This window comes from Lynx rufus, unplaced genomic scaffold (genome assembly GCF_022079265.1).
Source record: "Lynx rufus isolate CCGP_SWC_20201006 ecotype Redwood Valley unplaced genomic scaffold, mLynRuf1.p SCAF_3, whole genome shotgun sequence".
In the NCBI taxonomy this organism is placed as follows: Eukaryota; Metazoa; Chordata; class Mammalia; order Carnivora; family Felidae; genus Lynx; species Lynx rufus.
Window position 1 is genome coordinate 18614786 of NW_025814845.1, and position 13050 is coordinate 18627835.

At 39.5% G+C, this 13050-nt stretch overlaps 1 protein-coding gene across 3 annotated transcripts in view; it reads left to right on the forward strand.

Moving 5' to 3' along the window:
• The window catches only part of STIM2 (stromal interaction molecule 2), a 150337-nt gene that overhangs the window by 60054 nt on the left and 77233 nt on the right, over positions 1–13050 (forward strand). For all 3 annotated transcript variants that reach the window (XM_047091062.1, XM_047091063.1, XM_047091065.1), the window contains exon 2: positions 2453–2583. In XM_047091062.1, the coding sequence (XP_046947018.1) occupies positions 2453–2583 (131 nt within the window). The remainder of the gene's footprint in view (positions 1–2452; positions 2584–13050) is intronic.

Consider the following 13050-nt stretch of genomic DNA (forward strand, 5'->3'; position numbering starts at 1 on the left):
TGGATTGGTGCTCTTCCTCCATGGCTCTCATAGCACTCTACATGTAGTGTTTTCAGTGGTCCCTAACTTAAAATATTGTTGTGGTCCACATGCCTCCTGTATCACTAGACTGTTTCCTCATGCCTGTCACTGGTTTGCACAGCATAAAAGCCTAGAAGTTTGTGATTTAGTTAGTGTATGAAGTAACAATTTATCAGAGACACAAAATTGCTAAACTAAGCCCCGAGTGTTATGAATGTGAGAAACAGAAGACGTTTTCCTGCCTTGGTCATAAGCTCAATTGTATAGACAAAAGGATCCGTGTAAGCAGTTAGAGATTAATAAAGTACAACATTAACGAGGACTTAGGTTGAATGATATGAGAATAAAATATAATCAGGTTTCAAATCCCTTGGCATTTCATATCTGCTCTTTATTTTTCTCCTCAGTACTTACCCACTGCTAGCTGCTAGCATGCTCTACCTTTTACTTCTTTATCTTGTTATGCTCATCTCCTCCACTAGGCTGTAGTTTCATGAGGAAATTTTTTTTTTTTTTTTTTTTTTTTTTTTACAGAGAAAGTGAGAGAGCGTGAGTGTACACTGGGGAGGGGCAGAGGGAGCGGGAGTGAGAGAATCTTAAGCAGGCCCCCCACCACCCAGGCCCCCCTCATGAGGAATTTTTATCTCTCTTTTCACTATGGTATTTCCAATGCCTGACATATGGTAGATGCTTAAGAGATATTTGTTGAATGGTTGGAATGGTGTTCAGAGAAGGAAGTAATCGCTGGAAGATAGTATAGATATTTATGAAAGACTTCCTGGAGAAGTTACATCCTGCAACAGACCTTGAAAGATAAGGTTTATTAGATAAGTAAAAAAAAAAAAAATCAATTTTATTTTTATATGAATTTTTTTCAGATCATATGTTTCTCCTAATTTTCTTTTAAAGCTTTATATGGTTTTCAGAGCCCTCATTATTCACTCCTTTTAGAGTTTGACAGGGTTGACCACAAAGCCTGTTTAGTCAGTAAGTGATGGCAACCCTTCTATACTATTTGCAGTAACTGCGTATGTTTATTATGGATGCAATAACACATTGTATTCAGATCTTCTTTATTCTCTATGTTATGGTATCTGGGAGCTTTTGCTTCATAGCCAGTCAAAATAAGTACAAATGAGTTTGAATTTGTAGGCGTATTAGGGCTCTGGTTGTTTCATGAATTAGGGGTCATAACTGACCATTGTTCCTGTAAGTTCTTAGATTTTAGCAAATCTTGATCAGAGTTTTAAATATGTATACACACATATGTCACAACGTTTATCATTGCATTTTCCCTTTTTACAGTTTCCTTTTCTGTTTCTTTCTCTTCCAAGACTAAATTAAAATTAGCTTTTGAATTAAAACTATTAAAAATGTTAACTCAACAAAATGAGTTATAACTGGAACATGTAGGTAATATAGATTTGCATTATTCTTTTACCAAAAAAATTTATTAATTGATTTCCAGTACTGGCTTTGTGCAGTGTTTTTTCCTAAGTACAGAATTAGATCATTTCTTAGGCCATTATAGCTACAGTAGATTTAGTAAGCATCTAGACTACTTTATTTTAGAGGTGTGGTAACTAAGACACAGGACAAGTGATTTGTCCAAAATCAGACTGTTAATTTGTAACAGGGCCAGAATGATAAACTAGATTTTTAGCTGTTGTTGAGAAAACCAAACTGTGGCTAACCCTTCTATTATGCTAGTAACTACTTTATTTAAAAAAAATGTTTTTAATGTTTATTTATTTGAAAAATTTTTTTTAACGTCTTATTTATTTTTGAGAGACAGAGCATGCGTGGGGGAGGGGCTGAGAGAGGGGAGACACAGACTCTGAAGCAGGCTCCAGGCTCTGAGCTGTCAGCACAGAGCCCGGACTGGAGCTGGAACCCACAAACTGCGAGATCATGACCTGAGCCATGAACTCTTTGATTCTTAAATAGAAAAGTGAAAAAAAAAGTTTCTAAGTATCGTGTGCCTATCCTATATATATCCTTTTCTTGTATTCTCTGATATTTTCCTAGGATTCACATTTTAATTGAAGTGGATTATTTGAAAATAGCCCCTTGTATTCTGTGCCTTTTAGGTTCTTTTTTTTAAGAAAGGAGCTCTGTTTTTGGGGGGAAATAATTGTTAAATATAGTAGGTTGGATAAGAAGAAAATGGCTAAAGATGTGGAAGCAGTTAGACAACCTGAAGTCAGGACTGGAGTTACTCCTGGTTGTAGTTGCCTAGTAGCCATTAAATTCAGTTACTTATTTTTAGTCTGTTGTGTTCCTGTATTATACTTTCGATGACTTTGCTGGACTTTTTAAAATCTGTTGGTTTGACTTAGTCTGATATTTGATGTTGTTTTTCTTGTCACTTGTATGCCTGTAGCCTGTGTTTTGGCATGGCAAGTCATAACTGCCCTTTGTTCTGTTGCAGATCCCTGCCTGTCACTGAGTCCACCATGTTTCACAGAAGATGATCGATTCAGCCTGGAAGCTCTTCAGACAATCCATAAACAAATGGATGATGACAAAGATGGTGGCATTGAAGTAGACGAAAGTGATGAAGTAGGTGGAAAACTTTGCTTGGTGTTCTCTTAAATTTCCCTGTTGTTCCTCAGGTGACTCAGCTCCATCTTTAACATCTTCAGTTTTTCTCTTTGCATTTTAATTTATATGGTTTTCCTTTGTTCTTTTCTCCCCACGCCTATAGAAGTCTTCCCAGTTTAATAAGAATCCTCACGTTCTTGGATTTCTCAAGCATAAATCTGTTTTGACGGTATCAGTTATCTGTTGCTGCTTTACAAACCACCACAAAACTTGGTGGCTTCAGGTGACAACAGTTTATCATTTTTCCTGATTCTCTGGGTTGATTGTGCTCAGCTGGGTGTTTTTGCTGTTCCCTTAGGTATGGGTTGAGGTCACTGGTGGTTGCGTTCAGTTGGGGACTCTGCCGGGGCTGGAATGATGACCTCTTAGCCTTCACAGTCTGTCTCCATGTGGTCTCTCATCGTTCAGAATCTAGCTCAGGCTTCCTTACAGCATGGCAGCTGGCTTCCAGGGGGCAGTGATCGGAGACAGCCAAGTTCCCATGTGAAGGTGCTTATCATGCCCTTGCTTGCCAGTGCCTGTTAATATCAAATTGGCTTAAAGCAAGTTATTTGGCTAAGCTCATAGTCTGTGTAGGAGAGGATTATACAAGGGCATGAATGCCGGGAGTTGTGGCTTATTGGGGGTCACCAGTGTACTGGTCTGCTGTACCTGCTGTGTGTGTAAATCATGTTTCATTTCTTAAGCATTCTCATCTTCCCCCCAGCGTACCTCCAGTGTCCCTCTTAGGTTCTCCATGGAAGTTGTTTTCTTCACTTGGCTGTAGTCTTACTGTAGCCAAATCCCCTGGTCATTTTCAGGCCTCTTCCTTTGTTATGTTTGTCATGGTTGAGTTGCTTCTCTTTTGGTTCATAGGATACTAAATTACATTATCGTCTAATGTTACGTAACAGTGACATTCTCTAATCACATTGTTATCTAATAGTAACATTCTCTTCAGATTAATTCTTGATCTGCCGTATAAAACATTTGTCCTGCAGATGCACATCCTTTTTTAGGCTCTACTGGACTCCCCCATCTCTAAGCCAGGCCACCTTCCTGACCGGCGTATATTGCTTTCTGTCTGACATCTTTTGAGTGTTCTTACTTCTGCTTTCAAGTTAGTTTGTCTGAAACAAAATCTCAGCTCTCCTCTTTGAAATCCCTCACTGTTCAGTGGCACCTCTGTACCTACTTCTCCTCAGTTCTAATTCTTCTAAGTCAGGGTTGGCAGACTTTTTGTTGTAAAGGCCCAAATTATGGGTTGAAATGTGTCCCCCACACCCCCCAAAAAAGGACATATTTTGAATACCTAACTTCTGGTTCCTCAGAATGTGACCTTATTTGTAAGTAGAGTCATTTCAGATGTACTTAGTTAGGCTAAGGATATACTAGACTTGTGTGGGCCCCTAATCCAGTATGCCTGGTATCCGTGTAAGAGAGGAGAAGCACCATGCAATGGGGAGACACTTGCAATGGGGAGAAGATGACCCTGTGACAATGGAGGCAGAGGCGGGAGTTACAGCGCTGCAAGTCAGGGAATGACAAGGATTGCTGACGACATCAGAAACTAAGAGAAAGGCATGGAAAAGAGTTCTCTGTTTCTACAGAGCTCAGTTTCCTCAGTGGTCAGGTGGGTGGGACTGAAAGTTCCAGCCCTCTAATCACCTGGTCTTTGTGCTGACCTGCCCCGTCCTGAGATGATCTAGAGGCTCCATTGTAAGTCATCTTTTAGCATGAACTCAGGTGTGATCAAAAGGGGCAAAATACTCTCCTATCGCTCAGGAAATTCCTGTGCCAGGAACCAAGGACAAAGGCCAAATATATTTCTTACTACATCACAGTTACAGAAACATCTAAGTCTGAAAAGAATAGCAAAAATGCACATTTTTTTAAGTCATTAAAAGTGCCACCAGAGGGAGGTCTGTTAAAGTTGTGTATAATATATAGACAGAGAGGTATTAAGTAAGCTTATGCAGGTATTTGACAGCCTATTTAAATGTATCTGATTGCATAATAGTTCCTCGAATTACAAGTTATTTTAATCTTTTTAACCTCATCGTCAGGAATTAAATGCTCAAATGTGTGAAGTGTTATTATCGCCATGCGAAACAAAGTAAGCATGTGTGGCTATATAACTTGTACTTCAGGGAGACTCGTCTTGAGTCATTCCAGTTTCAGTGGAGTTCCAAACATTTTGTAATAAAAGTTAGAACTAAAAACCTTTTGTTAAAATTTAAAATTTATGTTAAAAGAACTTAAGAATTCTGTGGGTATGACAGGTGCTTTGATGTTTAGAAACAGAAGATGCTATCCTTGGCTCTGCATTTCTTCTAATATTAATATTTAAAAGCAAATAAAGTATGCCTTTATGTTTCATCAGTACCGTACAGAATCTAGGAATCCACTGCCCAGTGTGTAGCTACTAGCTACATTGGGCTGTCGAGCACCTAAAATTGACCTGTGTTAAAAGTGTAAAATGCACTTCAGATTTTGAATATGAGAAAAATAGTGTAAAATATTTGAACTTTAAAATATCGATTACCTGTTGGGAATGATAATATTACGGACATAGTGGATGTAAGATATAAAACTAATTTCATGTGTTTCTTTTTACTTTTTTTTTTTTTTAAAGAATTTTCTTTTTTTTTTTTTTTTTTCCACGTTTATTTATTTTTGGGACAGAGAGAGACAGAGCATGAACGGGGGAGGGGCAGAGAGAGAGGGAGACACAGAATCGGAAACAGCTCCAGGCTCTGAGCCATCAGCCCGGAGCCTGACGCGGGGCTCGAACTCATGGACCACGAGATCGTGACCTGGCTGAAGTCGGATGCTTAACCGACTGCGCCACCCAGGCGCCCCTCTTTTTACTTTTTTAATGTGACTTCTGGAAAAGTTAACACCACTTACTTATATCAAATTAATTTGTATTGCACAGCTCTGATCTAGAGACTGGCATGTTGTAGACTTTAAGGAATGAGTTGTTAATTCTGTGGCCCCTGGACTGTTTGGTGCCTTCTGTTCAGAATAGCTACATCTTGATTTGTATTTCTTACAAGTGTCTGTTTTTTAAAGAAGTAAATGGTAATACCGTTATGGGTTTCGAGCAGTCATCATTCAAAAACTTAATGAGTTTAATAGAAAATCTTTTTTTTCTTTAAGTTTATTCATTTATTTTTGAGAGAGAGAGACAGAGTACATGGGGGTGAGGGGAGCAGAGAGAGAGGGAGAGAGGGAACCCTAAGCAGGCTCCACACTGTTACCATGGAGCCCAGTGTGGGGCTTCGAACTCACAAGTGTGAGATCTTGACCTAAGCCGAAACCAAGAATCAGACATTAACTGACTGAGCCACTCAAGGTGCCCAATGGGAAATCTTAATTAAGAAAATTAAAATACCTAATTTCTTGTGATTTTTTTTTTGTTTGAAATGTTATTTTTTTTAATTTAGAAAAATATTTAGCATTTGAAAATGCGAGTTGAAAACTTAATTTTTTTTCTCTGTAGTTAGTGCCTCTGCTTTTTGTTTTTTTTTTTTGTTTTCGGTTATATGAGAAAGCATTTACTTTTCTAATTTATTCATGCATTTAATATTGAGCTAATATTTGAGGGTCTGGTTATGCCAGATACTCAAATAGAGCTTAGAGTGTATCCGGGACAAAACAGACAGAATCCCACATAAATCTTCAAGCCCTTCAGTGAACATTCTGTTGGGGCGAAAAGGCAGACTAAACAAAAAACAAAATAAGCTGAGAAAAGAGGGCTGAGGACAGGTAGATGATAGATAGCTGTGATTTTAAATAGGGTGGTCATGGCAGGCCTCATTCAGAAGGTAACTAACATTTACTTAAAGTGTATGCTGTATTCAGTACTTGGACAAGTAAGAGAGTAGGTATCTGGCAGTTTTCCAGTACTATTCTCAAACTGAAATTAGAGGACATGAGTGTTTTAGATTAGGAACAGGATGTAAAGCTTTTGCTCCGGCCTCAGATCAAAAAGTTTAGCTGTCAGTGCATGCTCAATCTGTGTGTGACCTGTTTGGATTGAGTTTTTGATTACCTTCAGGGTTGTCTATTCTGCCAGCATTGAAGATATGTTGGAAAGTGTAGGTACTTTCTTAACAAATACTTTGAATAAGAGAAATGGATGGTTTCATTGCCCTGAGCACAGTGTAGGAGGCAGTGAGAATTCATGTTGTTATTGCCTGCTTTGTGACTGAAAACCTTATTATGGTTTCTAGGATGTCTGAACTTTGTTGTCTGTTTTTACTTTTCCTCTTTTTAAAAAAATTTTAAAAATCCTTTCCCCTCACCTAATTTTTCTTCCTTTTTATCCATGCTTCCTTTTTAGTGAGGTCATTTAGAATAAGTAGTTTTAGAGTTTTTGTTCTTATCAGCTGTTTGATGTATATAATCAAGTTTAAAACCAATTTATATAAAAAAACTGTACCTGGTATTTTGGTTTTTCTTACATTTAGCTGTTCTGCCTGAAACGCACCTTTGTCATCATTTGTGTATACACTGCTTAGAAAACTTAGCTAACAGCACAGATATGTGTCTGAAATAAGGAGAATCACGATGAAAGCAGGCAAAAGTAGGGTTAGAAAAACCTAGTAGAAAATACCTTTTATTTATTATTGTTATTATTTTTTAGCGTTTAGTTATTTTTGAGAGAGAGAGGGAGACAGAGCGTGAGCAGGGGAGGGGCAGAGAGAGAGAGGGAGAACCAGAATCTGCACCAGGCTCCAGGCTCTGGGCTGTCAGCACAGAGTCCAATGTGGGGCTCGAACTCACAGACCATGAGATCGTGACCTGAGTCGAAGTCAGACCCTTAACCGATTGAGCCACCCAGGCACCCCTAGAAAATACTTTTAAAATAGGATCAGTGAGTTTTGGAATTATGTGGAGTACTGCTTCCAAAGGAATAAATGCATGTAGTTTTTACTGAAAATTTTAAGTTAAAGTTGTAACTTACATATTATCTTTTGCTATGGAGCAAATTCCCCCCAAACTTGGTGGCTTACCGCAGCGAAAGTTGACCATCTCAGTTTCTGTGGGTCCCAAATCCAGGTGTGGCTTAGCTGGGTCTTCTGGCTTGCGGGGCTTTCACCAGGCCGCTGTTCAGATACCAGCTGGGATTTCGGTCTCAAGGCCTGGTACACGGGGCTCTGGGCCCCCACGGATCTTTACTGGTTGTTGGTTGGAGATAACAGTTTCCTGACACATGGCTCTCTCCATGGGGCTGCTCATAGCGTGGCAATGGGTTTCCCTCAGAGACAGTGGGAGGGCACTCTGGGAGAGAGAGAGAGAGAGAGAGATGGAGAGAGAGAGAGCGCGAGTGAGTGTGCGCGCGCGCAGGAGAAGGCAACAGCATGGAAGTTCGTCTTTTTGTAAGCTAAGCTTGGAATTGGAATCCCTTTTTACTTTTTTGCTATATTCTCTTTGTTAGAAGGGAGTCATTAGGTCCAGCTGGTACGCAAGGGGAGGCTGTCAGACAAGGTATGAAGGTGAGGATGTTGGGCTCATGAGGGGCCATTTTAGAGGCTGCTTACCAGTTTGTTTCTGTGCTCTGCTAACTAGAGACATTTGATGGGGAATTCTCAAGCCATGGAATTATAAAGTAGAAAAACAATAAACTCATAGAACTTCTTTCAACAGGCTCCATATTGCAGGGGACCCATAATAAGACTTCATGTTGATCTTAGTATATGTCTAGAATTTTAAAGCATTGATATGTCTAATTAAAATTATCTTTGAAAATTTTTTTTTTTTTTTTTGCTGGGGAGAGTGAGAGAGAAAGTGTGAGTGGGGGAAGGGCTGAGAGGCGAGAGAGAGAGAGAGAGAGAGAGAGAGAGAGAGAGAGAGAGAGAGAGAATCTTAAGCAGGCCCCGATGTGGGGCTTGATCTCACAACCATGAGATCATGACCTGAACCGAAATCAAGAATCGGGCACTTAGCTAACTGAGCCACCCAGGCACCCCTAAAAGTATCTGTTAAGCAGTGGGTTGCATGTGTAATCATGTACCAGTACCACTTACGTGACCGAAGGATCACTTGGCATTGACCTGAAAAGACAAGCAGGGTAGAGGTGAGGTGAGGACAGTGGGTGCTACAGAGCTCTTGCTGTCTGTTAAGTTGTAATTATTGAGGGGTTTTCCTACGTATTTGAAAGTTTTATAGTTTCATAGTTCAGTTAACTAACGTGTCATCATAAAAACAGACTTTAAATCTTTCTGGAAAATAATAGCAATAAGCATCCAGTTTAGGGTGGCCGAGGGTGTTAATAGGTATTCAGTAGAAAAAAAGAGGGTTAAATGGCCAAAATTGGGAAGTGATGGATTCATTTAGTTTTGTTACTACCGGAATTCTCGAACTTATGTTTATGGCTTTGTGTACTAAAAGAATAGGAAACATTTATTGAACATTTACTGTTTGTTTCCACTCTGAGCACTTTGCATGGATTATGGTATGGGCTTCTCACAGCAACCCTGTGAACAAAGAGGATCCTCTTTATCTTGTTTGCAGGTGAGGAAACAGGCTTAGGGAGGTGAAACGGTATGCCCACGGCCACCAGCTTGTAAGTGCTACAGCCCAGGTTTGATGCCAGACTGAATTCATGTTCTTGGATTCTAGTGTGTGTTGCTTTCTTATGTTGATGAGCACAGCACATCACCATCATTATGCCCTCCCTGATACAGTTTACAAATCAGTAGCTATATGTAAGTAGTGTATAGATTTAGTAGATGTACTGATACCTACACACACACACACACACACACACACACAGTTGTATTAGATGTATTTGATATATGTACATATGCTGTAATCCTGTTACGCCTTTTTATAGTGTTCACAAACACGCAAATTAAAAATGAGATAAAATCAAATATAAATGGAAGTTCTAATATTTTCTCTCTCATGAGTGGATTAGATTGTATATCCCTATGGGGTCTGGGGAATTGAAACTGGAGACTGCTGCACGAATGAATTATAAAGCAAGGTCTGTTTTCAGTCACATATACTTCATTCCGTTTTTATGAGAACAGGTAATTGTGAGGAGTTTTCAAAACAAATTCCTACTAGTGTTAATATTTATTCTTCTCTAATTTTCATTGTTCACTATACACAGGTTTCTTTTTCCTTTTTAAAAAGTTCATTTATTTATTTTGAGACAGAAAGAGAGAGAGCGAGAGAGCGGGAGCACAAGCCATGGACAGACAGAAACAAAGAGAAAGAGAATCCCAAGCAGGTACCAAGCTGTCAGCTCAGAGCCTGACACAGGGCGTGACCTCACAAACCGTGAGATCGTGACCTGAGCCAAAACCAAGAGCCAGATGCTTAACTGAGCCACCCAGGTGGCCCTGTATATAGGTCTCTTAACTGTGTAGCATATCAGTTCCTGATGTTCTTTTTTTTTTTTTTTTTTTTTAATGTTTGTTTATTTTTGAGAGAGAGAGCATGAGCAGGGTAGGGCAGAGAGAAGGGGGACAGAGGATCCAAAGCAGGCTCTGTGCTGACTGCAGACAGCCTGATGTGGGGCTCGAACTCACGAACCATGAGATCATAACCTGAGCTGAAATCAAGAGTAGGACACTTAACCAACTGAGCCACCCACGTGCTCCTAAATTTTTTTTTTTTTTTTTCCTAACTGGAGTTTGGGCAATTCAGAATAATATAGAGGCTGTGTGTTTGGAAGCAAGGTAGACAAGTGGTTGGGGCACTCTTCTTTGCATGATGCCTACGGAATGAGGAAGCAAAGGCGATAAATCCATAGGACAAAGTGGATCACTGCAACCAAATCTTTGGGCTTAAGGAAGAGAAGTGGATGAAAAGGAGTTGGTACAAGTTTAAAAGATTGCTCTAGGGATTCAAAGTATGCTTCCTGGACAAAGTGGCAGCTTTTGGAAATGCAAATACTCAGGTCCCATCTCAGACCTACTGAATCAGAAATGTGGGAGTGGGGCTCAGAAATCTGTTGTAACAAGTCCTCTGTTGATTCTGATGCCCATGTTGTCCTTTAATAAATGTAATAGCTGTTTTTGCACTATATTTTTGTAACAGTTTTTATAATCTCAGGCACAGTATTTATATTTGGCTACTGTGATGGTCTTGCAAAAGATATTGTTTCCTGCCCCTATGCTTTGTGATTTCACTTTGCCCAAGTCCTACCTTAAGTTTTTCTTAATATGTTCTACAGGAAGTCATAAACATGTATAACACAGTAATTATTACTGTAAAGCAGAGTGTGCATGTGTTTTGCTGGGGACAGAATTCTTTACTTTTGCTCAAGTAAGATGGTTTTATAACTTAGAATGGTTAAGAACCATTGTATAAATTATTGAGAGAGATATTAAGAGCATATGTTTATTATTTCATAGTTGTGCTTGGGATATTTCTTAAGTTCTAAGTTTGCTGCCCTGCTTTATCTAGTTGAGTATCTGGGCTCTTTATGTTTTGTCTTGACAATTGTAGTACCTCTTTACTGGGCTTCTTTCTCTGTCTCTTGCTTTTCCAGTTAATTTACCAACTGCTATTATCTTTCTGTTTATATTTGATAAGATCTAATTCTCCCAGACTGTTTCTATTCTTGTGTCTCCTTGTCCCTCAAAGCAACCACCATAATAACCAGAGGACTTTGTCTTAACCCTACCCTGTCCTGCCATCCAGACTGTCTTGCCCTTGCCTCTGCCCCCTCTGACTTTGATGTGTTATAATGGGTTCCCTCTTCTTTTTTTTTAAGTTTTTTTGTAAATGTCTTATTTACTTTGGGGAGTGAGAGAGCAACATGTGCGAGAGAGGGGGAGCGGCAGAGAGAGAGGAGGATAGAGAATCCCAAGCACACTCTGTGCTGTCAGCATGGAGCCCCATGTGGGGCTCGAACTCAAGAGCCATGAGATCATGACCTGAGCCAGAATTGGATGCTCAACTGACTGAGCCCCCCCAGGTGCCTAATGGGTTCCCTCTTCTTGATACATCCTTAGTTGCATGTCATTTGAGGAGTTCAGTACATATGGATTAAGTGGGCTTTTGTGCTGCCAGTAGGTAGGTACTTAAATATCATAATAGTTTCTGTGGAAAGATAGGTTTCAAATGGCAGATACGTATATTTAAATGCAACCAGTTTATAAACTGGGAATGAATGGTCTATAGATGAGATCTGTCTATGAAGAGCCAAAAACTTACGAAATCATTTTCAACTCAGCACCTTTGCCTCTTTCTAGGAAGTTACCACAACCCCTGCTTCAACTAGTAAATCTTTTAGTCCCTTCCTCCAAATTATTTCCTCTTTCTTTAGTCAGAATGTCTGGCAATTATGTTTTCATGAAAAAGAATCCTTTCCCATTCTTGTTCCATTCATTTTTAATTTCCATTGACAGGAGTTTTGTGTTACATACCGTTGTAGACCGGATGAGGGCAGAGCGGCAGGAATGTGAATGAGGACCTGTGTCTGTACTGAGCGCAATGTCCAGTCCTGCCCCTCTCCTCCCCTTCTTCCCTGGGCATTTTCAGGATCACGGCGTGGCACTGCATTTACGGAATGTGTATTTTTTGAGTGTGTAGCAAACTTCACGTATTGTCTCGTCTTCTGAAACATCTTTCAGTTGGGGTGTACAAAACCTATTTATTCCTGTTTCACAAATGAGTTAAATAAATTTGTGCTTTTACTGTAACATTAACTCCATCTGTCTTACTTTGTTGTTATGGATAGGGTGACCATATAATTCATCATCCAAACTGGAATACTTTTGAGAGTAAATGAGGTTGCTATTAATAATTACACCAGGACAACAGGTGAATGGGGACTGTCCTAGGCAAATGGGGCCATGTAATGAACTCACTCTGTCTTACTGCAGTCTGCTTTCTGTTGTAATTACCTTTACCCATGTTTTACGTGCTTCACTAAGTTGTTATTAAATTGGTCCAAGTATTGTGCCAAGGTTTGTGCTATTAGTAAAGCTTGGATTTCAGTTTAGTTTATCAGGCTGTCTTTATGTATGGAGCACTTTGTTTTCTAGTAACATGACAGAGACTTCAACATTATTCCATTTTTTCTAGAGTTAAGTGATTTTTTTTTGTCTTTTTATTCCCTGGAAATAATACAGTTTAACAATATTTTCTGTATTAAGGTGAACTAGTACTCATTGACCCTTTCGTTGATTGCTAGGATTTTTTTGTAGTAAGTTTCTGGTTGTCCCAAATTTTCATATCTGAAGAATATTCCATAATAGTCTAAATTTTCCTATGCACCTATCCAGTGTTTGGCCTGCCAGAATTTCTCCCACAAGTAAGTGCTGCAGTCACTAACCACATGGTCTCCAGAAGACTGTTTTGCTCTAGGCAGCATTTCGTGTGGCCTTAAGGTAAGGTGCTGTGCTGTATCAGGGAGCTGGATGTAAGGTAAACTGTTCTTTTCCTCAGATAGCCCTGCCGTATGTTGATTATACCATC